The sequence below is a fragment of the Falco rusticolus genome, chromosome 5, assembly GCF_015220075.1.
Source record: "Falco rusticolus isolate bFalRus1 chromosome 5, bFalRus1.pri, whole genome shotgun sequence".
NCBI classification, from domain to species: Eukaryota; Metazoa; Chordata; class Aves; order Falconiformes; family Falconidae; genus Falco; species Falco rusticolus.
In genome coordinates this window covers 46,489,580-46,515,960 of record NC_051191.1, presented here as the reverse complement: position 1 = coordinate 46,515,960, position 26,381 = coordinate 46,489,580, and the positions used below count along the sequence as shown (strand labels likewise).

At 35.4% G+C, this 26,381-nt stretch overlaps 1 protein-coding gene across 1 annotated transcript in view; it reads left to right on the top strand.

Annotated features, from left to right (window-relative positions):
* Window positions 1–26,381, top strand: part of CFAP54 (cilia and flagella associated protein 54) — a 116,402-nt gene that overhangs the window by 70,754 nt on the left and 19,267 nt on the right. The window contains exons 44-57 of the mRNA XM_037389711.1: window positions 1–207; window positions 2,017–2,083; window positions 4,262–4,444; window positions 7,223–7,309; window positions 8,337–8,459; window positions 11,277–11,330; window positions 12,725–12,941; window positions 13,291–13,385; window positions 15,012–15,181; window positions 20,632–20,734; window positions 22,170–22,308; window positions 23,279–23,436; window positions 23,634–23,810; window positions 25,102–25,228. Of these exons, the coding sequence (XP_037245608.1) occupies window positions 1–207; window positions 2,017–2,083; window positions 4,262–4,444; window positions 7,223–7,309; window positions 8,337–8,459; window positions 11,277–11,330; window positions 12,725–12,941; window positions 13,291–13,385; window positions 15,012–15,181; window positions 20,632–20,734; window positions 22,170–22,308; window positions 23,279–23,436; window positions 23,634–23,810; window positions 25,102–25,228 (1,907 nt within the window). The remainder of the gene's footprint in view (window positions 208–2,016; window positions 2,084–4,261; window positions 4,445–7,222; window positions 7,310–8,336; window positions 8,460–11,276; window positions 11,331–12,724; window positions 12,942–13,290; window positions 13,386–15,011; window positions 15,182–20,631; window positions 20,735–22,169; window positions 22,309–23,278; window positions 23,437–23,633; window positions 23,811–25,101; window positions 25,229–26,381) is intronic.

Below are 26,381 nucleotides of genomic sequence, written 5' to 3'. Positions count from 1 at the left end.
AGCTGCTTTTAAATATTGGTGTCAAGCCCTTGATGAAACACTCAACACTGCCGATGCTCTTAACAACTGGCAAGAGTTAGATTTTCCAAAAAATGCTACAGACTGCTTTGCAGTTGGAAGATCAACCGATATTAGTCAGAAATTTCTTTCTCAGGCTGGAGTTTGGGGATGTTTACACGCAGCAGTCTTAGTGGCTAAGATAGCTCAGTAAGTATTTTATCTGTATTTGCATTTCTTTCATATTTTAAAAAAATTGCTCATCTAGGACATTAGACAACTTGAAATTAAATGAAAATACTAATGAGTTGCTATAAAAAAGACTCATCAAAACCAGAGGAATTTTTCCTTTCAGGAAGAAAGTTGTTCTTTTGGAGAATATTGTTTGTTCCCTTTTCTTGAGTGCTCATCTTTGATAATAATTGCAGCTGTATATTATATGAAGAGATCATTGAGATAAAACAAAATGATAAAAAGTCATAAGCACAAGGATTTTACATCATATTGATTTTCAATTGAAATATCATATCTTCCAAGTCATTGCACGTATTAAATATTAATGTATCTTGAGGGCAGATTTACTGCCTAAAGTACTCATTTTCTGGTGAATTACAACTAAATGAAATTTGAATTACTGTATTAAAGTCTACCATCAATAAATATTTCTGTCCAGTACTCCTTGACTGCTGGTAAAATACTATGGATGTAATTCTGAGCTGTTCCTCAATGTATTGTACCATATAAAAAAGTACAAAATGTAAAGTTTAGAAATATCTAAGCCAGCTCTAAATGACCTTGGAAGCATTATACCCATGAAAGGGCAGAGATTCATCTGAGTAAACTGTCTTACCTGAGAAACAGGTCATATTAATAACACTGTAAAGTACCTGTAAACCAAGGTAGCTTTGAAAGTATTAGCATGGCTATTTCAGGATGAAATGGTATTGCCACACTCTGAATTGGCACCCAAGAGGAAAAGATGAGTTGAAGATGATTCTAAACCACAGCTCTTCTAATTCTGAGCTGTGGTGCATTTTTGGGTCCAATTAGGCAAGACAGAATCCCTAGCTGTTTACAGATGCTTGTGGCACATATTTACTGCACTGCATACGATTCCTTTACTGCTAATATGCCCATTTCAAATCCCTCCAAGTCCAGGGATCTGGAGGGAGCTATCCTCTCAGCTTCTCCCTCAGGCAGATCTCTTCTATTCAGACCTGACTTGGGTCAAACAGAGTTTAAAGGAAGATGTTAAACATCTTTCCCTTGAGTTGCTCTTTCTAGAGTGACTTTGTCTCAGATGAAAGGATTCGAATACTTTCATTATATTGTTGTATATTATATATTATATATATATAATATAATATATACTATATATATATTATAGTTGTATAACGGTAGAAATAATTGTGACTCGACTGAAGTGGGTCTGATATTAATTGGGATGGGAGCAGCTTGCAGGGTGAGTCTTGAAAAATATAATCAATTACTGTCGCTGTACCTTGCAAAATTCAAGCCCCTAATTTTTTCCTTGATCTTTAATCTGTATTAAAGATTTCTAATATTGTAGATCAGATAATTACCCTGCTAACAGGGTGGTTTAAAGCTCTGATAAGGTACTGTGTGTGATTAATTTAATCTAGCTAGACATCTACTATGTGAAAGTCCACGTGAGCTACTTATCTTAGGCTTCCTTTATGGAAAGAAATACACTTCAAGGCGTGAGTTGCTTGACTTGCTTTTTCTAGTTTTGTATGAGATGAATTTTGCACTTAGATTGCCTGTTTCCCTCCTTTAACTTTAAAGAGTATCCAGAGAACTCCCTTTGTCTAGATATGTCTTTGGTCAAATGCTCCTTACTTCACATGGCATGGCTGAGCACCTATCTACAGAACAGGCAGCTCTTTTCCAATACGGAAAACATCTAGATTGTGTTAATATCATTGTTATGCTAGATTAATTTTTTTTTTTTTTGAATAATTTATATTGATGGGCACATTCATATGTGTTGTACTTTAGGTATATAACAACATCAAAGATGAGATTAAGAACTAAATACTGCTGTTTTTCTGCTGTGCTTTTTAAGGTAAGAATAAAATTTCAGTTAGAATTCATGAAGTTGAAAAATTTATTCTAAAATCTAAATCTTAATAAGCCTCTATTAAAATATTTTCATTTTGATTGTGAAGGAAAACTGGAGATCAGACATAGTTGACAGTTTATGCGGATTAGATGAGATGTTTTTATTCTCTGTTTTTTAACAGTGTTCCTGTATTATAGCCTAAAAATTATCACTTCAATAAGAGTCTACTGTCTCAGAGAAATAATGAAATACTGAAAAGTGAAGATGGCTGAAATATTTGGCAGTCCAATATATTTTCCTTCTCTTGAAGTGTTCTGCTCAGGAAGAGCTGGATGGAATCGATAGCCGAGTTCTCTCTGTCAGATCTGTACAGAGTCTTCACAGTTTGTCATAAATTTTCAACCAGGAGAACAGACTTAAGAGAAGAAATTTTAAAATCTCTTTTAGCATTTAAAGATACTGGTTTGTAACACTAAAATCTCAGCTCTGTTAGAAGTTTGCTCTAAAATAGAGGATAGTCAAAATGATTCAATTTCATTTGCAAAGAAAATTATATCACTAAAATTAAGTTTGCAAATTTTCAGAAACCAAGTATAGAGGAAAAAAGGGTTTCAGTTCACTTCTAAAAGGAAGTTTTAAGATACCAGTAACAAAAGTGATATAGGAAGGAGAACTGCAAGTATTCTGCCAGTCATACTGCGCTCGGATCAATGCTTACTCAGCTGCTTATCAGTGCAGCATCGCAGCATCAGGAAGTTGGTTGGCTTCTTCCAAAACAAACCCATGCCACTTTGTAATGTCTTGTACCAGCCTTGATTGTGACTGTGTGACCTATGCTAGACCACATTTAAAACCTTGTTAAGTTCAGCAAAGGGAGAACAAGTTGAAGAACCAGAGGTAAAGGAGAATTTTGACTAGCTTCTAGCACTGTAATTGCTGGTAGTACAAAGCTGAACAATTTTGATTCCTCCATTTGAGAGAAATAGTAGTAATCATTTGTTCCAGTTGTATAACGGTAGAAATAATTGGGACTCGACTGAAGTGATATTAATTGGGATGGGAGCAGCTTGCAGGGTGAATCTTGAAAAATATAATCAATTACTGTCGCTGTACCTTGCGAAATTCAAGCCCATAATTTGTTCCTTGATTTGGAAAGCTTTTATAACTTTATTTAAATTCCACCTCTGGTACCACCTTTGGCTTTAGGCTTGTTAATATCTCAGATCTGGGTATGTAAATTCATATTTCTCTAGCATATCATTGCTACTTCCAACAAGAGAAACAATAGGGAAGGAATATCTGATATCAGAGACAATGTTAGCACTCCTCCCTTTTTAAAGGAGGAACATTTAAGTTACTTCCTGAAAGTTCACATCAGTTTTAAGTTATATGGTTTAAGCTACACTAGCTGACCTAGTTAAAGGCGGAACTAGGGTGGGACTAGCTTTTAACAGGCTTTAAAATCAGCAACTCTCCCAGAAACCAAAGCTGAGGTGGTGGTGGGGCAAGGACTTAAGGCTAAGTAAAATCCAAATACCTTACTTTGTGGGGAAAAGAAAAAGATTTTTCTTCTCATGGCAGATATTTTCCATGAAACATTTGGACTGGCGAAGAAATGTTTGAATGCATCCCCAGAAACATGTATTTTTCTTATGCATTTTCCTTGATTATGGAGATGTTTGAATAAATGATTAAGTTCTTTCTGTCTGCTGATCAAAAGCTTATCCTAAGATTAATCTGAGAAATCTTTGTAAGAACCCCTAGTGCTTTATTAGTTTTTTTCTAGTGTTTCCAGAGATTTATTTGGTATGCTTTGACCTGGAATCTGAGACAAATTCCATTGACTTTTTAGGAAGATTTTTCACTAACAGGGGAGTAGTTGCTGAGGAATCTTTCATGATTATTTTTGTACACCTAGATAAGTTTTTCTCTTTTGCTTGTTTTGTAAAATGCTGTCCTTAGACTATTTGCAGCCTGGTTTTTTTTCCTCCATCAAGTTCACACATAAAGCATTTTCTCTAAAAAGATTTTTCATGGTTTTGTCTAGAAACAACTGGGTACTTAACATATTGGCTGAGTTTCCTTTATGAAGTCATTGTGAGTCTCAAGGGTTTGAGTTTTATAGTGTTTCACTAATGCCTGTACATCTTTTCACTAGTTCATTATTATTATTACTTTCAGACCCTGTTCAGAGCTTCTCTTCCACATCCGACATCTGACTGTGACTTTGCACAATATGAAACAAATATGCTTGTTCCTGGTATTGACTTGTTCTCTGATCGCTACAGAGCTGATATCTCTACTGTAGTTGCAAGCCTGAACTTCCTTATGTTTGAATTACATTGTGCAAAACAAAATTTAATAGTAAGTATTATTTTTATACTCTGGAAATCAATTTTGAGATATCAAGTCTTATTTTTGTGTGTGGGTGTACTTGCAAGATACCTCAGAAGCTCTAGCAAAATGTCACAGCACTCTCAAAACTAGCCTGCTGCAACAAGATCTTTTACCATCACATATCAAGTTAACTTCAATAAGTAGTTAGTATGCCTTGCCCTAGCACGGCCACCAATCCCCTACAAGGTTTCTAGGGTCCATCTACTATCTGTGCTGTTTACTTCATACTCTCCAGGCCAGTCCCTCTGCTGCCTTCTCCTTGTCTATTCTCATCCAAGGCACACCCTCTCTCCTCACTCTGTTTCTTCTAGGTCTCTCTTCATTGACTGCTCCTCTTCCATACCCCTTACAGCTATTTAACTACTTAGCAGGAACCAGCCACAGCTGCACCTTATCCACATCAGCCAACTCACTGCCCCTGAAGCCAGCCCACAGCTGTATGTTATCAATGTTAATTAACCCACCTTCATTCCTCTACAGCAAAATACCTATGTAATTAGGTTCTGTGACACTGGGACAGAGGCAAAGCATAGCTTGCTGCTTACAATTTTTAGTTTATACAGGGTACTTGTTTATTCAGGAAGATGATAATATGTGGTCCACTTAGTTTAGGCGTTTCAGAGGGAATTTTCTATACCTACAGTTGGAAGTGCACTGTACTGAGAATTACTTTAAATGCAGTATGTCCATAATGCTTTCAGTAATACTTTTTTTTGGGTTTGTTTTTGTTTTCCCCCACATTCAGTAAGTAAAATCCCTTCTGTCTTTCTTCTTCTCATGTTCTCTTATTCCTCTGTGTGGAGCATTTTTACAGCTTCTCTCTTATGTTGGCCATGTGGTTTTTTCCTCCATTTAATGACTGACCACTTCCACTTTAATCCAACTTCTTTCAAAGGTGCAGTGCTGTACATGGGAATAAATAGATTGAATTGTTTACTAGTACTCAAAAAGGTGCAGTTCTATCTCTCTTTGGTCCTGTATGCTCTAACAGATTTTCATGTCAGGTGATTATTGTATACTTAAATAAAACAGCTTTCAGCATGACAGAGAACACCTCAGCAGATAGTTGTCTCTGCTTTAATGAGTTCCATAAGAAATTCCATTTAAGAATCCTCTTATGGAAAAGTCCTGCAAGTGGCAGTAGGGAGGGGAAAAGGTCATGTGGGTGGCAGCAGGGGAGTAAGCAAGGGTTAGTACAGGGGTCCTCAAACTGCAGCCCACGGGTCGGATACAGCCCCCCAGGGTCCTCAATCCGGCCCCCGGTATTTACAGAACCCCCCTGCCGGGGGCTGGGGAGGGAAAGCAAGCAGCTGCAGATGACTGCCTGCCTCTGCATCCGCGTGCTGGCCCCCTGGTTAAAAAGTTTGAGGACGCCTGGGTTAGTGGGTAGAGATGGAAGAGGACTTAGAGAGGACAAGGCAGTGAGGTGTTACCCCTTTTTGTCAGCAAGCTGTTTATTGGATTAATTTCATCTGGAACTTCAGGCTAGTGTCTGTCTTACCTACTGCTGTTGCTTCTTCCCATCCTGCATTACAGGAGTTCACTTTGTTGCTAAGCATTGTCTAGCTGCCCTCACTAGGAGAGATCAAATAAGATCAAGGAGCAGACAGTTACCTGGTGGCAGAGACACTTAATTTAACTGCTTGCTTCACATGGGCGTGCACATTTTTGATTCTTTCTACGCTTTTACTAGCAGGATATAGATCCAGGTCATAGATCATCATCAAAGCAATTGCAGTTTCAGCAGGATAAGAACTTCATTTCTACTGAATGCTTAATGTGTGGGAGTGTTTTCCATGGTGGGCACTAAGTTGATTTGACACTTAAACCAAAATATATCAAGATTCAAGTTTTATTAAAAATAAGACCTAAAAGACTAATTTTGTTGAACTACTTCAAATATCTGTTGGAAACAATATGGGTACAATTAAAACATTTACCTCAAGCATTTGTAATCCAAATTCAGAAGTATTAAGCTACTTTATGAAAACTAAAAGTGCATTTGACAAAAAAGTAACAATGTTGCTAACATTTTGCAAGCTCAGGGAGATTTTAAAGTGAAGAAAAATGTAAAAACTGAACAGTAATTAAATTTTGGAAATTCTTTCATTTTCAATAAAGAAATATATGTTAGGAAAGAATCTACTTTTTCTGAAATACTGTGTAATAATACAGTGTTTGTATACTTTACTAGAACTCAGTTTCAAAATTTGTTGTGCTAGTTGCCCCTACAAAAACTTCTGTTTGAAATGAAAGTGAATAAATTTGTCAATAAACCTCATCACCATCCAGTTTATTTTACAATTGGTATCATTTTACTTAGTTGCAGAACTTCATTGTATATTTTTTATAAAGCTTATAGAATTCTATTATTCTGTTACTTATACTGAAAAATTATTGCATCAAAATGCCGTCTTAGAAATCCCTTATATCAACATCTTTCCAGCACATTTGTTCACTGATGGTATAGTAAAAAACTCCACTTTGAACACAGAGAATAGTTTGGGGAAACTTTACTTTCTATGTTGTGAATCACATATAAGAAAGTATAAGGGGTTATCTAGCCAGCTGAAGAACTTTTTAACACACTCATCCTTCATAGAGTGTAAAAGTACTAGTGGTATTGGCAGTGAAAGCAGTGCTTCTATATTATCTATACATTTGTGATATACAATTGCAATGTGCATTTCTATAATTGTACACTTTGTGACATTTATAGCTAAATGACCTAATGTTTTCCTACAGATTTTACCATTGTTTACATTATACCAGTACCTTGTTTCTGAGATTTGTAAGGACCCAACTAAATGTATTGAAGGAAAAATCCTCAAGGTAATCAAACTTTCTTTTTATCATAGCACATTGTATATCAAGTAAATTTTTCATGATTTTGTTATGTAGTTGACTTAATATTTCTTCATATATCGCTACTATGAAAAATAGTGCCTTAAAGTTCAGCTGTTGCTTAGTGTTTCTCCGCACAACAGATTTTTGAATAGGACTACTTTCTAAATGCAATTATTATTTACATTCTTCATTTTAGTAGGATGTGGAGTTATTTATGCAGTTTTACTGTCAATGTCCTACAGAGACTGTTAAGTACTTCCATCATTTCTTTCTACCTCCATTTAACAAGCATTCTCCTTAAAGATATGATGATAAGATTTTCCCTCTGAAATCCAAACTTTTTACTTGGTATTTCTTATCTTGTTCTACTGTTCTATCTTTTCTTAAGTCAGAAATGTAAATTATTTTTTGTTCAGAGTGTTCACTGCCAGACTTATTATCAGTGTCACGGTGGAACCAGATTTTCAGACATCTGGAAACAGACTTTTGTTATTTCACTGATGTTCACTTTTTGGTTTTGTTTTGGGGTTTTTGAATACCTTGGGTTTTTTTTAAAGGAATCTAACTTGTAGTTAGAGTCAAGGTATTATTGTTTTTAGATATTTTCAGGAAATGGTAATATGGGTTAGGGAGAGTAGCTGAGTACTGTGAGGCTAAGAGGAGTAAAATGTATGAAACAGATTTTGATATGGGGCTGATCTCAGACTGACACTCAGAGCTCTAGCCAGATGAGTTAAGTTATTTTCCTTTGTCAGGAGCAAGTTTTTGAAGAATATGGTGTTTGGGGTTTTTTTATTATTTTTGTTTTTAAAAGTGAAAGACCGATCTTTGAGATTTCACTTATTTACTCTAAAATGTAAAAAATATTTCTTTCCAGTGAATAACATTCTCCATCAACGTATTATTCTAGTAGCCAAATCTATTTGAAAATTACCTTTGAATACATTTTATTTTGAGCAAAAAGAATAACTGAAAATTATTTAAATCAAAGGTTTTCTTATTTTTTTCACAGATTAAAGTACTTACAGATATAGGATTTTTTACAGAGGCCTTTCATGAGCTGTCTTTGCTGAACTGTGGAGAGAGAATTCCATGGAAAATTCCTGCAGGATATAGAAAAATTGAACAAATGAAGGTAAATACCAGAAAAGTATAACACTGAACTGTAACACTCAATTTCTTCATGAAACTGCACATACTCCATGTCTGCAAATTATTACACGTTCCTGAAAAATTTATATTTCTTTCAATAGGCAGGTCAAATAGCATTGAATGACATGAATTTCTCTCACTGAACAGCAGGAAAAAAAAATTTTGAAACATACATTCTGTCTGTTTTATACAGGGAGTAATGCAGATAATACTGTTGAAAAAATAATCTGTGATTTCATATGTAGACAAAGCAAATATGGGTAGAGTCCTTGCCCCATTAATGGCAGAATTCCCCTGCCCCAGCCCCGGAGCAGGGCAGCTGGGGCGGCCCCCAGCCCCGGGCATCGGGCACCTCTGTGGGGCTGGGGTCAGGCCGAGGCTGGGCCAGGACATCAGCCTTCAGGTGGGGGACAGGACCAGGCCTGCTGAGGAGAACTGAGAGCTTCGACACAGCTCTGCGATGGCTGCACAGGGTCGTGGGTCTGGGTGAGGCTGGGCCGGGATCTGGCCCCAGTGGGTGGGTGCGGGTTAGGGGGCCACAGCAGGTCCGGGAGGTGGGGACCTGGAGACAAGCCCTGCTGTAGCGCCGCTAGGGCAGGGACTGATGGCCTTAGGAGCTGACATTGGGTCATGGGCTGTGGGCAGAGTGCAGGGAGCCCCAGGAGATGCTGGGCAGCAAGAGCTGTTGGCGCCTTTAGAGCCCTAACAGTCACGGCACCCCAGGTCAATTTCTTTGATTTTCTCCATATCTAAAGCCAAGTAGTGATCTTACCTTGATCACTAATGTACTGCAAGGTCATAAAGCTGGTAACAATTGACCTGGTCTTTGTCTTACCTGTGAACGTACCTGTGCAGGAAGATACAGTTCAGAGCTACCAGGCAAGCCTCCCCCCTAACAGTTATGTAGCCTTTCCTTGTTTTCCAAGCACTTACGAAAGTAATCTACTAAATTGTTGCTGGATGGATATAGTTAAGGTCTCCCTTACCTGAGTGATGCTTTTGGGTAGGTGTCACCCCATGACAAAGTATGTGTGCCAGCACTAGGGAGCTGGGCTGAACATGGGATAGAAGAGTAGTGGAACACCCCTTTTGACAGCAATGTGCATTTAACTTGATTGGACAGCCACTTTCTACACATGCAATAGGATGGTATTTCTAATCTGGTCAGAGTTAGAGGCTGGTGCTAAAAGAGGAATTCCTAACCCACCTCCATGACTTCACATTTGCTTCCCTTACCCTGTGTTATAGATGGTGAAGCTGACACTGCAGAACAAATTAATTTTAATGAGCTGATTTGAAGGGAAATTTCCCCTCTCCCAGCTCACCAAACCCTGAGAGGGAGTTTCCAGCCCATGGACTGACTGTCCTTACATTGCAGCCTCACAACAGCTATAACCAGCACCAAGCAGCAGTATCTTTTTTTGCTATAGCCAACAAATCAATGTCTAAGCTAATTAATAAGGGAATAATTATGATTAAATTTATGATAGGATGTCAAATTTATGATAGGATGTTAAAAAACCAGAAATATGGACAAGCACTCCTAGAATAAACCGCAGTGGTACTAGTTTTTAAATGAAACATGAACTTAATAAAAATTAAAATATTTATCAAAAAAGGTGACCTTTTTAATTTTCCTGTGACACTTTCATACTAACTGCATGGGAAGAAACTGAAATATATTGGTTTTCCTTAGAGCACAAGCTACACTACATTCCTATTAGGTTGAGCCGTAAAGAGTTATGAGCATCCTCACTGGAGTTGATTCTGTGAAGCTTCCCTGTTCGTGGCTATAGTACAATGCATTTACTCCTTACTGATACTAGTCAGGTTAAAATGCATTTTTAAATCCTTTCCTTAATTTGTATATTGTCTGAAGAGCTCACAGAGTTAGGACAAAGTCTGGCTGATTTGTCACTTGTCTTTTTTTTCTAACTGAGTTCGCAGGTGAGTGGCTGAACAGCAGAGAAGGTTCAGCATTAGGTCTCTGGTTAGGGTGTGATGCATGTAAAGCTAAGTGCATGCTGGACTTTTGCACAGCTCTCAGAATAAGAAGGACCCATGATCCAGGAAATGACAGAGATGATAGAGGGCTACATCTGGACTACAGAGTTAATAAAAGAGTTAATAAAAAACACAGAACCCAAGTGGCAGTTCTGTGTAGAGCTCCCAGTTATTGATGGAAATGATCTTTACCTCTGCTTTTTCCTTCCTTTCCTTTCCTCAGTAGACTGGTTTGTATCCTGGTGAAAAGGTAAAGGGTTTTTGACTATGGACTAGAATTAGGGTTAGGGTTCAGAAAACTGAAGCATGTATAAGGGAAGAAATAGTTGTTTTAAGAGCCCTCAAGGAGGCTGAGGTCTCATGTTCATCTTGACTTGTAGCTCTTGTTTCAGTTCCATTCACAGATCTCTGTGCTCTAGTGAATAGCAGAGGTGGCATGTGCAAAGTTTGGAGTTACGTTTGGTATTCAGAAATGTGAAGAACATAAAGGCAATTGATAGTTGATGTTTATAGAGCTCCTAGAATTTGGAAAAGGATTTTTGTTTTTTGCCTTTTTGTCCCCTTGCTTCAAGTTGAAGAATCCTGGTGAATGGCATAGGAGATATAAGAATAGTTTTGGGTCTTGGGTTATGGTTCAGAAATGTGAAGCCCATAGAAGCTAAGTAATTGCTGGTATTTTCAGAGCCCTCACAGTATAGTTGGAAATGCATTACAGTTGTCCACTGCTCTGCGAACTGATTTATTTTATACTCATACTGTAACACGTTACTTATTTGGGGGTTTGTCCATTTTACAGGCCTTACAGAAATTTGACTCCTCAAAATCTCTCCTGACTGTTACAAATTTACAGGTAAAAAAATTCTGAAACAATAAAAAATGTTATGCTAGACATAAGTATTTATTTCAGTGGCATAAGTTAGAGATTATTTGGATCAGAAAATATACTTGTTATTAGTAAAAAACATTAAAGAAAAAACATATTCTTCTTAACAGTTTAACATTTCCTAAGTTTTAGATTTTATGGCTGACCTCTCAAGGGAGAGGCACGTATCATTATCACCATTTTTCAGATGGGAGACCCAAGGTGTGCAAATCTGTGACTTGTCTGTGGAAAGCATGCTAGAAGAACTATTCAGGTTTTGTCATGATATGTAGGGTCTGGTGTTTATCCTGCTAAAATACCAAGAATATCAGTCATCTAGCCTTATAATTTCTATCAATCAGAGCTGTCTTCATAGATGTAATTCAGATTGGGGTTGAGGCCCATTTCTGGGGAAAAAAAAGGTGATTCTGTAAACCAGTTAATGAACAGTCATTTCTCATTTTAATTAAAATCACGTTTGTCAATGACTTCTTTTTTGTTTTTCAGTTTTAATAATTTTCTTTAATTTGCCTTGCCACAGATTCGTTGAGCTAGTAATGGTAAATGTTAGCAGAATGTGGAAAAGAAGCTGTACCATAAAACCAAACTGATAAAGTAGAAAACCCCCACTTTTTCCCTCTACTTTTCTCTCTTTTGTTTACAGTAAGCTTGTGTGTCTCCTACAACTATCGATATTAGAAGACAAACGAGATGTCTGCCTTGACAGCTTTTGATCTCACTAGTTTCAGATTTATTTTGAAGTTGTGCTTTATCTTCAACTTTTGATTTGAACACTTCACAGTATATATGGGACTCATTGCTCTTGTTATGATTTTGCAATGCTGTGTAGACTTTCAACTTCTAAATTTATTAATCTAAAGTGAGAATATTAAACTCAAGATAAGGCAAGGATGCTGTAACAAGTAACAAAAAGATTATATGAAATATGCTAGAATGGTTTGATACAAGAAGCTTTTCCTTGCTTAATCTTTCTAGTCAGGGTGAATTGTAACAACAGACTTTCCTTTGAGTTGAGATTTCTGAACTACAGATTTACCTACATATTTTTTGTCGCCACCTTAGCTCAAAGAATGCCATGGACACTGCAGAAAACTAGAACTCACACAGAGTAATACCTAAAAATTTATAGATTCACCTTCTACTGGAAAACTGATCACTGAGGCTGTAGCCTCAGTGCTAAGGGGTGACTTAAGTTTGGTAAGGAAAACAGCAACTCATCCATAATGACTAAGAGCATATTACTAATATTATTCTTGTTAATTGTTGTAAACATCATTATTAATAGAAGTAGAATATGCCTTGAATAAGAAAAATATAAAATATGTAATTTCAAATAGTCCCAATTGTTAACTTTCTTGTAGGTACTGGAAGACATATTTAATTGGAGTCTGTCTTTAACAATGGTGTCACTGTGCAACCAACAAATTATGAATAAATTAGCTCTAGCCAAAATGCATTTCATCATTTGCCTTTCTGCCACAATAAATAATATACCTGAAAAAGTGGAAAAACACATCTATTCTGTTGATAACAGCAGCTTGAAGGAGCCAACCAGAATTACAGCATCAAATGTAAAAGGTAATCATAAAGGTGGTGGAAAAGTGCATCTGTTCTGCAGCTTGTTTCAAGCATAGTTTTTCCACTTTTAACTGCATATGAATTAACCTGTCACATTAAAAACAAAATTAATATTAAATGTTGCTTCAAAAATGAGTCATTATTGAAAAAATAAACATTAAGATTTTTAAAGTTTTTTTTAGGTAATGTCTCTAAAATTATTAGAGTTCTATTCCATTCTTCTTCACTTATTTTGATATTGAAAGTCCCAGTTATAAACAGAGAAAAAAGGGGCATATTCTTCAAATTACTGAGAATGCTTTGTTTCTGTGTCTGTTATCTGAAATTTCATCTGAAATGTATTTGACAGTTGATGCTGATAAGAATTCAAGACAACAGGAACAAAGAGGCACAATGGTGCAGCTCGTTGATTGTAAAGATGATTTAAATATGGCCATGCTAAAGGTAATTTTGTTTTTTAGCAAAAAAAGGCTTAAGAAACTGCAGATTGTTCCAAAAACATTGCTAATGCTTTCAATGTAACAGAAGTTATGATTGGAGGATGGCATGAATGAGGGGACTAGAAATTTCTGTTTCTAATCTGATTGTAATTTTACTAACCATGTATGAAATCTTGGTGGTTTGGTACAATTTTTCAAATAGTCTTCATGGAAAATATTCTCATAATCAGATCTCACTATGACTGTTGCAGCAACAAGGGTAAAGACTGAATAGGATTTCATGGATAAAATCATCACCTTTTAGAGGCTGGTAGCTGTAGAACATGTCAGAGACGCTTTGATGGGGTAGTATGCTCTACAAATAAATGGAAAACCATTCTCTACCATATGTGAAATGTCTCAAAGTTTTCATGTTCCTCTTTCTGATATTTTATTTTGGAGAAAACATATTAGTTTATTAGCTTCTTTGTTTGAAAGGGGTTGGTTTGTTTGGTTTGTTTTGGTTTTAGTTTTTCATGGAATCATTTAGGTTGGAAAAGACCTATGACATCATCAATTTTGTTTTGTTTTATTTAATTGTAAAATTCATGCTTGGCAGTTTTACATCACAAAAAGACCGAAATTGAGGGCTGCCCTATTCTTCTTTCAGAGAGGTCTTCCACTTTGGAAGTATCTGATTTTGGCTGCTGTTACAAACAAAGTAATGTACAAAATACATCTGGAGAAGTGGAGGATGATTTTGTGTGGCTATTGGTATATGCCATACACTAGAAACTTGAAAATTTAGTATAGCTTGAAATTACCTTCAAAACAGCATCTTGAATATAGATAAGATAAAAATCTTAAATTAATTTAGATGGGGGTCACTTAAGACACATAATATATTTCTTAACCCTTCTGATTTTTCTTTAACCATTCTATTATTCTGTTTTTTTAATTAGAGCTCTGAATTCATTGAGGAAACTGGTCAAAAAAAGATACTGGATAATACAAACCTTTGAATTGCTTTTTAGTTCTGCTGGAAGCTCCAGCATTGAGATTCTATTTCAAATCAACTTTCTTTTACATTTGGTTTTCACATCTTCTTATAGCTTTGTTTATCAGAAAGACTGTAATTTATAGTTGGACTGTAAATTATATATGGACATACATATAATATGCAGGACACATACTGCACTCAAGGATTTGTCAAAATATAGATAGAAAAGACTAATATTTCTTGCAACATCTTTAATGTTGTATTTTGATATTGTATTTTACTGCTTAAAATTACTAAGCATAGTAAGAAGTATAGTATGAAATTATCAAGTATAACTGTGAGATGAAGAATGAAAAATTATTAAGTAGTATTGCTAAGCCTTATAATATGTATTTAAGGATAAATTGCAATGGTACAGGCATGATTAAGGTTTTTCTACTTTCAACACATTGAATCTGTAAACCTGAAAAAAGCAAAATGAAACCTTCCTGCTATTTATAGAAAAGGCATCTTGTATCCAAGTTGATTTGTTTTAGGGTGCAGTGATAGTAAGCAGAATAAATATACTTGACAGAATAAAATACTTTGTAAGAAATTTTTTATTTTTTACATTAATTTTTTGAAATCATACAATGCTGTTTTCTTTTCTAGGGAATTTTATTGACAGAAGCTGAAGAAAGTCTTAGCCATCTTGTGCAGAACATACAGGACAATTGTGATGGGGAGGTATCTCAGTGCTCTGCTGAAGATATAGAGACTCTTATTGAGGCCAAACTTCAGCTTGCTGCTATTTCTCAGCAAAGGCATCAAGCAGCTTTCAGGTAAATAATATTATGAACAACCTTATGTTGCACAGCCTTGACTACAGAAGATTTAAAAAGCCCAGTAATTTTCCCTTTGAATCCTTTATGTAAGCATTAGTATTCTAAATCTTAGTAACCAGTCATAACAACCCCAGTAGTATATCTACAAGTGTAAGTCACACTGGCATTTCATTTTTTATTATTGCTTTTTTTTACTTTTTAAAAGTTCATCAGTTATTGGACTATGATTTCTCTGTGAGGTGTTTCTGTGATACAGTGTTATACAAAAACAAGGAAAAAGCTGCAGTCTTCACTGTTTTTGCAAAAGTCTGGATATGTTGGATTATGCATTTTTTTATAATGTTACAGTGTCCAGCAGACCACTAACGTTATCTCTGAACTACTGAATTCTACGTCGTTCTAGAATGCCCTGTGTTACTGTCCTAAAAGAACATCTCCTCTTGATGTACTTATTGGTGTAAAATTAAAATGTTAAAATTAATTTGATTTGAAAGTATTGATTTAACCTTTAACATATTAGAATATATTTTGAGCAGGTGTGAATTATATTTTTAGCAACAGTGTTTTAAATAGTGTTGTATTTACATGATCTACCAGATATTTTCTCCAAATTACAATTTCCAAATTCTGTGATTTTTTTGAGGTTCTGATTTGTTTTGGAGAACTTCAAGAAATTATAATTATGCTGTTCTTTGAGCATATGGGACATACAGAAATATATTAACTCTTTGTAGAGGTTAAATTCTGAACACTGTTTTGATCTTTTAGCTAGGAGAATTCTTCCGTCATACCTATAATTTTAAATTAATTTGTATAAGAAGGATAATAGTTTAACAATACATCACTTTTATTGGTGTCAAGGTCTTTTTATCCAATTTTTTATTAGGTTGAAAAATCTTTGTGGGTACAAATTTTTAACTAGAGATGCAGCACATAGAGGTGTAGTACAGTCACTTGCCAGGCTATATTGAGATTAGGTACAATGTAATCAATATTTATAACTTTTTTTAGCTCTAATCTGACAAAGCACAGCAAAAATTATTACAGTAAATCTTACATTATTGTAAGTACCAAGCAAAATGCAGAATTTTTATTGTTGGAATAGTGGTGAAGATGGCTGTAACACTCTTAGTGATGAAGTAGTAGGTGATTCAGCAGGCCAACAAGTAAACCAGTCTCAATATTTTCCTTTCTACCCAATTAAGAAAAAATTAACATAGTTTTCTTCTATGTCAAAAGCAAACTATCTTCTTTCTCCCAGCTGTCTCAGGTGAATAAACAAACCTCCAAATCAGTTAACCATTAAAAATAGCTCAATTCCTTTTTAGCTGCTATGGTACAGCAATAAAAAAATAAAATCAACATGGACAGAAGCTTCACAGTGCTCTATGGACTACCGAAATGAGAACAGTAAGAGCACTGTAGCATGGTCTTTCTACCCGGGTTTTGTTTATGTTATTTTAGAAGATAGAAGTTTCCCAAGAATTCAGATATTAGGACTGTAATAATTTAGTAGTAAAATCATTATTGAAGATGTGAAGTAAGAACTTGTAGGCTACTTGTGGACGTTTCTCATCATGAATTATTAATCCATTTCAGTGCCTTTTGAATTAGATTAATTTACCATAGATTTGTCAAAGAGTAAAAAAAAAATCACTGGCCAACGACCTCATTGTGCTTTTGAAAGCCATGTGGATTTTAGAAAATTATCATATTAGTAACAAAGGACCAGTATGCAGACTTATGAAATATCCTGTGCATAAACCTGGTTTAGCTTGATACTAGGCTTGGTAAAACCTGTATTAGTTCTGACCCAAACTTTCTGTTGTGGTTTAACCCCAGGCAGTAACTAAGCCCCAGAGAGCCACTCACTCCTCCCTGGTGGAATGGGGGAGAGAATTGAGAGAGTAAAAGTAGAGAAAACTTGTGGGCTGAGGTAAAGACAGTTTAATAGGTAAAGCAAAAGCTGTACACGCAAGCAAAGCAACACAAGGAATTCATTCACCACTTCCCATGGGCCAGCAGGGGTTCAGCCATCCCCAGGGAAGCAGGGCTCCTTCATGTGCAATGGCTACTTGGGAAGACAAACACCATCGCTCTGAATGGCTCCCCTATCCTTCTTATTCCCCCAGTTTTATATGCTGAGCGTGATGTCGTATGGTATGGAATATCCCTTTGGTGGTCAGTCCAGGTCAGCTATCCTGGCTGTTCCCCCTCCCAACTTCTTGTACACTCCCAGCTTCCTCACTGGTGTGGCAGTGTGAGGAGCAGAAAAGGCCTTGACTCTCCATAAGCTCTGCTCAGCAGTAACTGAAACATTCCTATATTGTCAACACTCTTTCCAGCACAAATCCCAGACAGCCCGGTGCTAACTACTATGAAGAAAATTAACTCTCCCCCAGCCAAAACCAGCACACTTTCTCAACTTGCTTAACTGATTCTGGTATGTAAGCCATTTTCAGTGCAAGACCCTTCTTTTTGACATGCAATTATATCCTAGAGTGTAGTTTCTCTCTTGTCTTATAACTTGTCTCAGATCGAAGAAATTTTTTTAGTGTATCAGGGGTTCCAATGGATGTCAAGCATTTTATGGATCATTTTTTGGGACTCTCAAATTTTTGATGGGTGTTTAATGGGCCTTATATATTGATAGTTGTCAGACAGCAGGAAAAAACCCCACCAACAAACAAAGCAAGGGCTTGGGTTTTTTTTAACCTATTTTACAATTTTATTGCACTGCCATCCTGGAAACTGCTGATATATCTGCCTCACATACAAATGAAACATTCCTTCAGACAGCTGAATGTTTCCTGCCTGCCAGCCTAGAAATCAAACTTTGCATGATATTACAGAAATTCATCATTTTTTTCCTTTGGCAAAATGACTTAGTGGTGAAATCGTTATAGTCAGCTGTACTTTCCTATTTTGATCATCTTGTCACTTTCTGATTCAGCTGATAAAAGGATGTGTATTTTGTCAAGGGAAATATATAGACACATCACTCTTGTTGACAGCAGAAGAGGGTCACAAAAATTTCATCAAGGGAAGCTTCTACATTACAGCTTCTGTCTTGCAAAAAAATTATGCCTCAGAATAAGTTTATGTATAGGACTAATCCTGTTGATCTCAAGGAGAGTATTTACATGGTGACCCCCCAAAGTATGTGAGCTTTCTAATTACCTAAATACGTGTTTGCTTATGTGAATACATGACTGCTTAAAGCAATACATATATGAATGTTTGGGCTTCTGGTCTACATTTTACTCATGAAATTTATATTTAAGCATGTAGGTAAAAATAGCCTCATTTTCAGAACTGCTAAATGTTGACAACAGCAGTTACCTGGAGTCAGTGGTGCTCAAGATGTAAGGTTACTATTTCTTAAAAGCCTGTAGATACTCTTGGGTGCTGCACCTTCTCCAACTTATTTGAGAATTGTTAACCATAGAATATCAAACAATGTTTTGAAAAAATCAGGTTTTGCTGTAATTTTACTTTGATCCCTGGTTTCAAGGGAAAGCTCTTCTTAATAAAAAGAAAGAAATGCAGTTGCGATATTTCATTGCATTATTGTTACTGTCTGTATTGCTTTTTTAAGCAAATTCTGTTTTGTCTTTTCCGTTGTTAGAGAGAAGGTTATCATCAAATTCACAATTGATTTATTCTGTTTTCATTTTGTTGAATAAAACTGAGGTAAAGGGATGATGAAGGAGATTCATAAGGATTGAATTCTGAGAGCTGAAAGGCAAGATATTAACGGTTTTGGTTCTCATTGTTACTTTGGGGTCTATTTGTGCTGAATTGGTGTAATCCATCCAGGTCTGTATCACAGAAAGAGCCAGCAGGATAGAATCAGGAATGACAGGAAGACTTTAACTACCCTCTTATCTCTGGAGGTTATCCATTCTGTGGTTAATTATATGTTGGCAGAATAATGTGAGTAATTTCAGAGTAGTGAAGCTCTTGTTCTGACTTCTTTGTGCATGAATCAAGAACTTGGCCTTTACAACAATTAGTCTAGAACTTCTCAAAAGCAGTAAATTCACGCAGAGTCTGAATCTCTCTTGCGTTAAAAGCTCTTTACAGTGTTCTAGCAGTGTGAAAGGGACTTAAGTTGTTCATACATTACTTTTTTTTCTTTTGTGTCACTGCAGCAAGTCTCTATGTGAAGAGACTGTCTCTATGTAAAAAGACAGCAGGTATGAGAATTTTGCTTATACATTTTTAACAAATAACCTGCTGAAAAATCTTTTCACAGGTGAGCTAGGGATGCCCTCAGGTACTTTTGCATCATTAGGAAAATTTGTTTCAGTAGGTAAAGAATAAGTAGAATTGTAAACACACCTCCCCCCCCAAACCAACAAAAACAACAAAACCAAAAAATAAGCAACCCCAAAAATGTTTTGGAGAAGAGGTAGGGAAGTAGACATTTACAGATGTAAAGGAAAATATACAACTAGAGATGGAAAGCTAATAATATGAGACATTGGGTTTGGGAGTTTCTCACAGTATGTCGAATAGTGTGTTGTTTGGGCAAGAAAACCTATGTGAAAAGACCTCACTATGTTGGTTTTGCAGGCATCTTCATATCATGATAATAATTGTATTCACAAAGTGTGCTGTTATAGATACACTTTTTTATAGATGTAATGAAATTTGAACAGTGTATCTGAAAGCTTTAAAAAGACAGCATAAAAAGGAAAAAAACCCTAGTAGTTCATATTTTAAGAAACCTGACAATATTTTGAGCTGCAAGTTTTTGACATGTGGAGCTGAATGCTGCACGAGTCCTAATAGTGTCTGTATCTTTCTAGATGCTGTTCGGAGTGAACTCCAGAAAAGGATTGATGATTGGGTTTTTTTTCAGTGCCATGTTTGTTTACTAACAAGGTTTTGCCAGGATGGCACCTGGTTCAGTTTTTGGTCGATGGTGTTTACTAAGATCCTGTGAGCATTTGGTCATATTGATTTAACAGAAGGATTAACATATAGCCTAAAAAATCTTTAAGGAGGAAGGTGTTTTATTACCTCTCTCGCTGTGGATGAGATGCAGAGCTCTCCTAATATATTTTGTCATTTGCAGTTATTTACAGCTTCTAATTTCTAAAAGCCCATCCCTGAAGACAGATACATGTAACTGAAAGTTATAGTGGAGTTCTGTTTTGATTGCTCTAACAGAATATGATATATCTTGGTTTATCCATTATTATCAGGTTATGTCTGTTACTGGCAAAACTTTTTCTCTTACTGCTGTTACCTCTTTCATACTGCAGTACCTACAAATTTGGAATATAGTCCAAGTGCAATTTTTTTGTTCTACTAAAGAAAAATTGATAACTGCTGATAGACATATCTGATGTACTCAGAAACTGAAGTACCTATTATAATAAAAGCATAAAATGGCAAATATAATTAGTATTTTTTAATAACATTGTTCTGTATCACAGTGTTGCTTTGGCTTTCTCTGCAATTCGACTTCTCCAAGATGCAAACATTTTTAGGATGGAAGTGACACATTCTCAAGAAGAAAAGGATGAAAGGGAGTGTTCGGTATGTGTGGATATTTGTTTTAAACCATTGTTTAGTATATGAAGTCTTGTATTTAGTGCCGAGTGATTTTCAGAATACTAGAATGTAGCGGGCATCTATATTATGTGGTTACCATTAACCTGGAGAGAAAATTGTGTATGACTTGCCTCAGATACTTGCTTGCCTATAGTATATTCAGTATGTCTATAATCATAATTTTAATTTGTATGTGGCTAGGAATTACAGTTTTTATTTGTAAACTCTCAAATGGCAGCATTGAAAGTCTCCTTTTGTTTAAAAAACCCATACAAACAGAAAGGGGAAAAAATAGCTATGAGGTGAATATCTTTTATTATTCAGTTAAGCTATTTTAGGGTTTTTGCTTGAAAACCTACCACAGAATATCCTATTTCAAAGAGCCAGACCAACCAGTTCACATTGTTGCTGTGTTCTAAATTTAGTAAGATTTCACCTGACTTCTGTTGACAAACATGTAGGGATACTGATCTGTATTTTGGAAAACCAATGTACAAAACCTATTGGTTATGCACCACACATTCACTCGCCAGTGCACAGTAAGTCAAACTGATTTACATGGACAGAGCAGTTGGGCAGTCACATCAGATTTTGTAACATGCATAACAAGACTGGAGTTACCTGCATGCAGTGTAATTATTCTCTGTCTGTGTTGACTATCAGGGTCTTCTGTCTTTCTGCACTTGCGCCTACATTTTCTTAGGACTGCCCTGTAACCAGTAACAGAGTTCTGGCTTTTTTATTCCTCATTTGCATCAACACAAGTCATTCATAACGATTTTTGAATAAGTGAAACACAGGTGCAGCAGCATCCATTTATTGCTTGCTGGAGCAAATCTTTAGAATATGGATTGTAGAATTTTTGTAATAGAAAGACTGTTTATACTATGTGAAGATGGCAGACTGAGTTGAGCTGAGAATTCTCCCAAACACTTCCAGTACTATATTACATTAACATTTGTTTCTAATCACCAGAAAAAATAAAACTATAAATAAATAAAAAAAATATTTCTAATAACTAGTGAAGTACCAGAACTTGAAATTGATCCTGCTTTACAATTACACTTTTATGTAAGTGTCTTAGAGTTTTGTGTAATATAAAGTCCAAACTCTTAGAATTATTCTCCATGACACACATAGTATATGGATATATTTATGGAATCTCCCATAAAAAATGGTTTAATTTTCATTTGTTACAATTCTTTTTTTCCTATAGATTAAAAGTTAAATAATAAATGGCTTCCTGTTATTAAAAGAATATGTATCCACCCTTCAGAAAAACTTCTGGTTATAATTATATTATTTGTAATACATTTGTATTAATTTGATTTATTTTAGACTGATCGTGCCCTGTGGCTTTGTTTGCAGTAAAGTAGTTGACTCAGAAAGTAACATTTCTCTTGCTTTTGGAAATTATTAGGACTCTTACATTGAAGATGTCCAACTGCCTCACAGTATAACAGCACAAGATCATATGAATGTACATCTGTGGCTAAGGTGTCGTACAATGTTAGTGACTGCACTAGTAACACAGATACATGGCGTTGGGGATATGAAAGGTATTATATAATGGGCAAGTAAGCCTATTCAGACACAATTCTCATTCATAAATAAAAAATATTAACATTAAGTCTGGGGCTGTATTATTACTGAGCAACTATTTGTGTTAAATTCATCCAATGCAATAAGGAAAATACATTTTGGAGTACAATCTCTCCCTAAAGCATGTAAACACAAAACATTATATTAATTTTCATTTAATGATCATTATCTTTTGATAAATCACTTGTGTGTGAAAAAATTTCAAATGTTCTAGAATAATTAAATATGCTTGTTTTAAAAAACACTGTTGCTACATTCTTCTAGTTTTAAAACTCTCAGATTTTTTTTCCACTTTTTATATCTCAGTACCTGAAATGTTCCTGTATATCTCCTAAAAATGTTCCAGATTCTTTTTTTAAAAGCATTTAAGTAAGACAATACAAAATACATTTATTGCAGTTTGATTATGAATAAAATGTTCTTAATTTCTTAGTTCTATGAATTTATTATAAACTCTGACGCTCACTAAAGAATCAAAATCACTGTCTAGGTCTGCAGCCAAACTCTTATTTAATCTCTTCTGGTTAATTCCTGTGAAAGCTGTTACTATTTTGGAATAATAACTAAGATCAGATTTTTTAGTATGTAGTGTAGGTTTTATGGGTGAGAATGATATCTGATCTACAAACTAATTATTTATGCTAGTGGCTTATGGACAAAGAATGTATTTGGATGAACTTAAAACAAGTGCAGTTTAAAAACTAAGTGGTTTTTCTTTTTAAAGTAAATTTGGCACAGAATCGATGAAATGGTAAATATGGAATCTATAATGTCAGATTTTCTGTAACTTTTTAGAGTGGAAGTGACTTCTTAGGAATGGTAGAAGATACCATAAAACTTCTTTATTGTATTTTTACTATCCATGTATTGTATTCTATTATACTATTTCTATTGTATTTTTACTATTCATATATTCTCTTCTTTTAGAGAATGATGTGGCTGAACGCAGAAGTGTGATAAAAGAAGTAATACTAGAGGCAGAAGCCTTTGGAGATATTGAGACTCAGGCTGAAATGATGATGCAAGCTGCTATTCTTGACCTGCAAGAAAAATGTCCCGTGGCAGGCATTAAACTTCTTTTGCAGGTTTGTGCACAAAGGAGAAACTGTTCGCTTTTCTTTGATGCATTTTTCATGAGGTCAGAACAGCTGATGCCAGCATTAATTAAGCTTGAAATAGTACCTCTAAAATAGATTTTTTTTTTCACTTTGTGTGATTTGTCCTCATACATAGACAGCAAAAGTAGTAACTACTTTGGTTTATGTTGTCTATGTCCAAACAGAATATCATCAGTTTACTCCAAGCGGATACATTAATTTCCCCTCCAGCTTCTTTGACTCTTGTGAAAAGTATGCTTCTGCTGGCAGACATACTAACACTGCAGGATACAGAGCATTGCTCTTCTACAGTGGAACCATTAAACTTACTTATTTTGGCACATGAATTTACCATTAAAGCAGTGAGTATATGTTGCTGATTTATACAGCATTTGCAAATCCTTCCAACAGTCTTGATTATCTATTATGGAAACTATTTTAACAATTTATTAAAAAGGGTTGTTCCTGTTACCTGATTACTTCAATTTTCCCTAGATTACATCTTATAATTCTTATAATCCCTAGATTACATCTTATAAAACTTATTTATGTATACTCATCAGGCATACTCATGTTTGTAGTCTGGTATTTTCATACAACTGAAGGAATGTATGAAAGCATACTTGAAAAATGTACATCCATATGTGAAAACAGAAATAGGTAGTTGGACTTTTAAAGAGATGTGGAACACTCAATTTTCCCATTTTAAGTGAGGGATATGTTCATACTGAGTACCTCAGGGAGGATGTACATGTCATAAAACTCCTAACTCTTGAGCATCCACGTTTAAGAATTTAGCTTTGTATCTTAGAATAATTTGTATTAGAGAATCTATATAGAGTAGCATATTGTTATGATGTTTTAGATTTACAGATTGTTACAATCAGTATGAAGAAATCATTTCCTTGTAAAAAATCAAATATGCAATAAAAATAATAATCCAAAGACATGAAATCTGTGAGAGGGCTGTATAGTCACAAACCATTTACCTATTTGGTGATTCAAAAATAGATATGCACTTCTGCAGTCTCTACCCATTCTTGAAACAGTTTATAAAGAAAAGCTTTTCGATCAAATTATTTTCTTATATTTCCTAATACAGAAGTTTAATCCATTGAAATATTTGTTCCTCTAGGTAATAACAAATCGTATGAATCACTTCAGACTCAGACTTGCTCTTGTGAGACTTGCTACCCTTCAGGAGACTCAAAACTTTACAGCATGTCCCCATCACCTTGTTTCCATGAATGAAAAGTTTGACTAGTCCATACACGTGATATTCTTTTTCTTTTCTGGCCTTTGTTGGATGTCAGATTTCTTTGTAGAAATGACAGTTTCTTTCTAGGGCTCAGGTTACATGCTAGATCTATTTCTTAGACTGATTTGAAGGGTGTTTGCTTTTAGAAACCAAAGCCTAACATTAATAAATTTGATCAAGAGTTCATTGGAATTGTTTGTTTGCTACAAAACTCCTCTGCAAAGAAAAGTACAAACCAAAATCAAGGAGTTTAGGGAGTATCAAACCCTTTTCTAGTTGTCTTTTACAAGACATGTTTGACTTCCAGGGTCTTGCAATACCTAACTTACTTTATCAAACTGCTGTTTAATTTGCTGTCTGCAACTTGATTTTACAAAGCATGCTTTTTTTCATAGATTTTTGTTTGTGGAGAACCCATTGAACAGCAAATAGAAGACAGTACGTTGACTTGCCTTGTCCTACCTACAAAAAATATCTACTTGCCACATATCAACTTGCTAGCTCAAGTCAAAATGAGAATCGGTAAGAAAAATGCAAATCAGTTTTATTTTTGTTTCTTCAGTATTTTTCATTCATATTTTGTGCAACAGCAGATAAACTGATACGTAGAAGTGAATGCAGTAAATCAATTGTTTTCATTATACAAACAACATATTTTGAAAACCAATAATAGATGCCTGTTTGGCTCCATACAATGTGTGTAAGCAAGGTACAGTTCTTATGGGAACTATAATCAGCAAAGGCTTAAATATTAATATTATAGCTTGATGAAACTAATGGGAACTTCAAATTTTTAAGTGGAAGTTAACAATACTTTTCCAGCTTCTGTATGAAGCATTAATTCTGTGAAAACTTCCTGTATATATTCCATCTCTCTAGAAGCAGTTCCATCTCGCTAGGAACTATGTAATGATATCAAATCATACAGAATAATAGTGATAATTCCCTATCACAATAAAATAGTGTCTGTTATTGTTGTCATCCTTTGATTTAACAACTTTTCTTTATATAGAAGCTTGGAAATATGCTGAATAGTAACAGAAGACAACCTTTAAGATTCGTCTGAGATTTGTTGATGTACAGCACATTTAGCGAAAGGGATATTGTCTCCATATTCCTTCTGTTAAACTTAATTTGGTGTATATCTGACTTATAATGGACTAGAAAATCTAGAAATCACTTACTGCACTTGGGTTTGCATTGCAGAGTAGCCTCAGGGTGTTCTGGACCTTTGTCAGGAAGATACGCTCCAGGAGCCTGTTGGTGCACTCCAACCACTACTTTGTATTCCGCTTTTAGGAGTAGAATAGATGTAGTCCAAAGTAAACACTCTGAAGTGCATCTGCTGTGGCTGTCAGGTCTTCAACACTGGCTGGTTTGCTCTAGAGATCCACCCTTACTGTGCTTTACTGCTTGTCAGTGCAGGCATGGCCAGACTCACTCATAGTAATGGCCGTGTTTGACCAGTTCCTGTTTCTGAATTCACATTTTTAGGAAAAGCCTATGAATACAGATGTATATCAGTATAAGAGGTATGCAGCCTTTAGAACTGGTTACTACAAAAGGAATTTGGGAATTTGGAAATGCTCAGAGATGTTTAGCTCTTGGCTATGACTAGCATACTGCTAGTCTTTCCAGATTGTGAAAGGGTTGATTTGTGTAGCCTTAGCTTCTT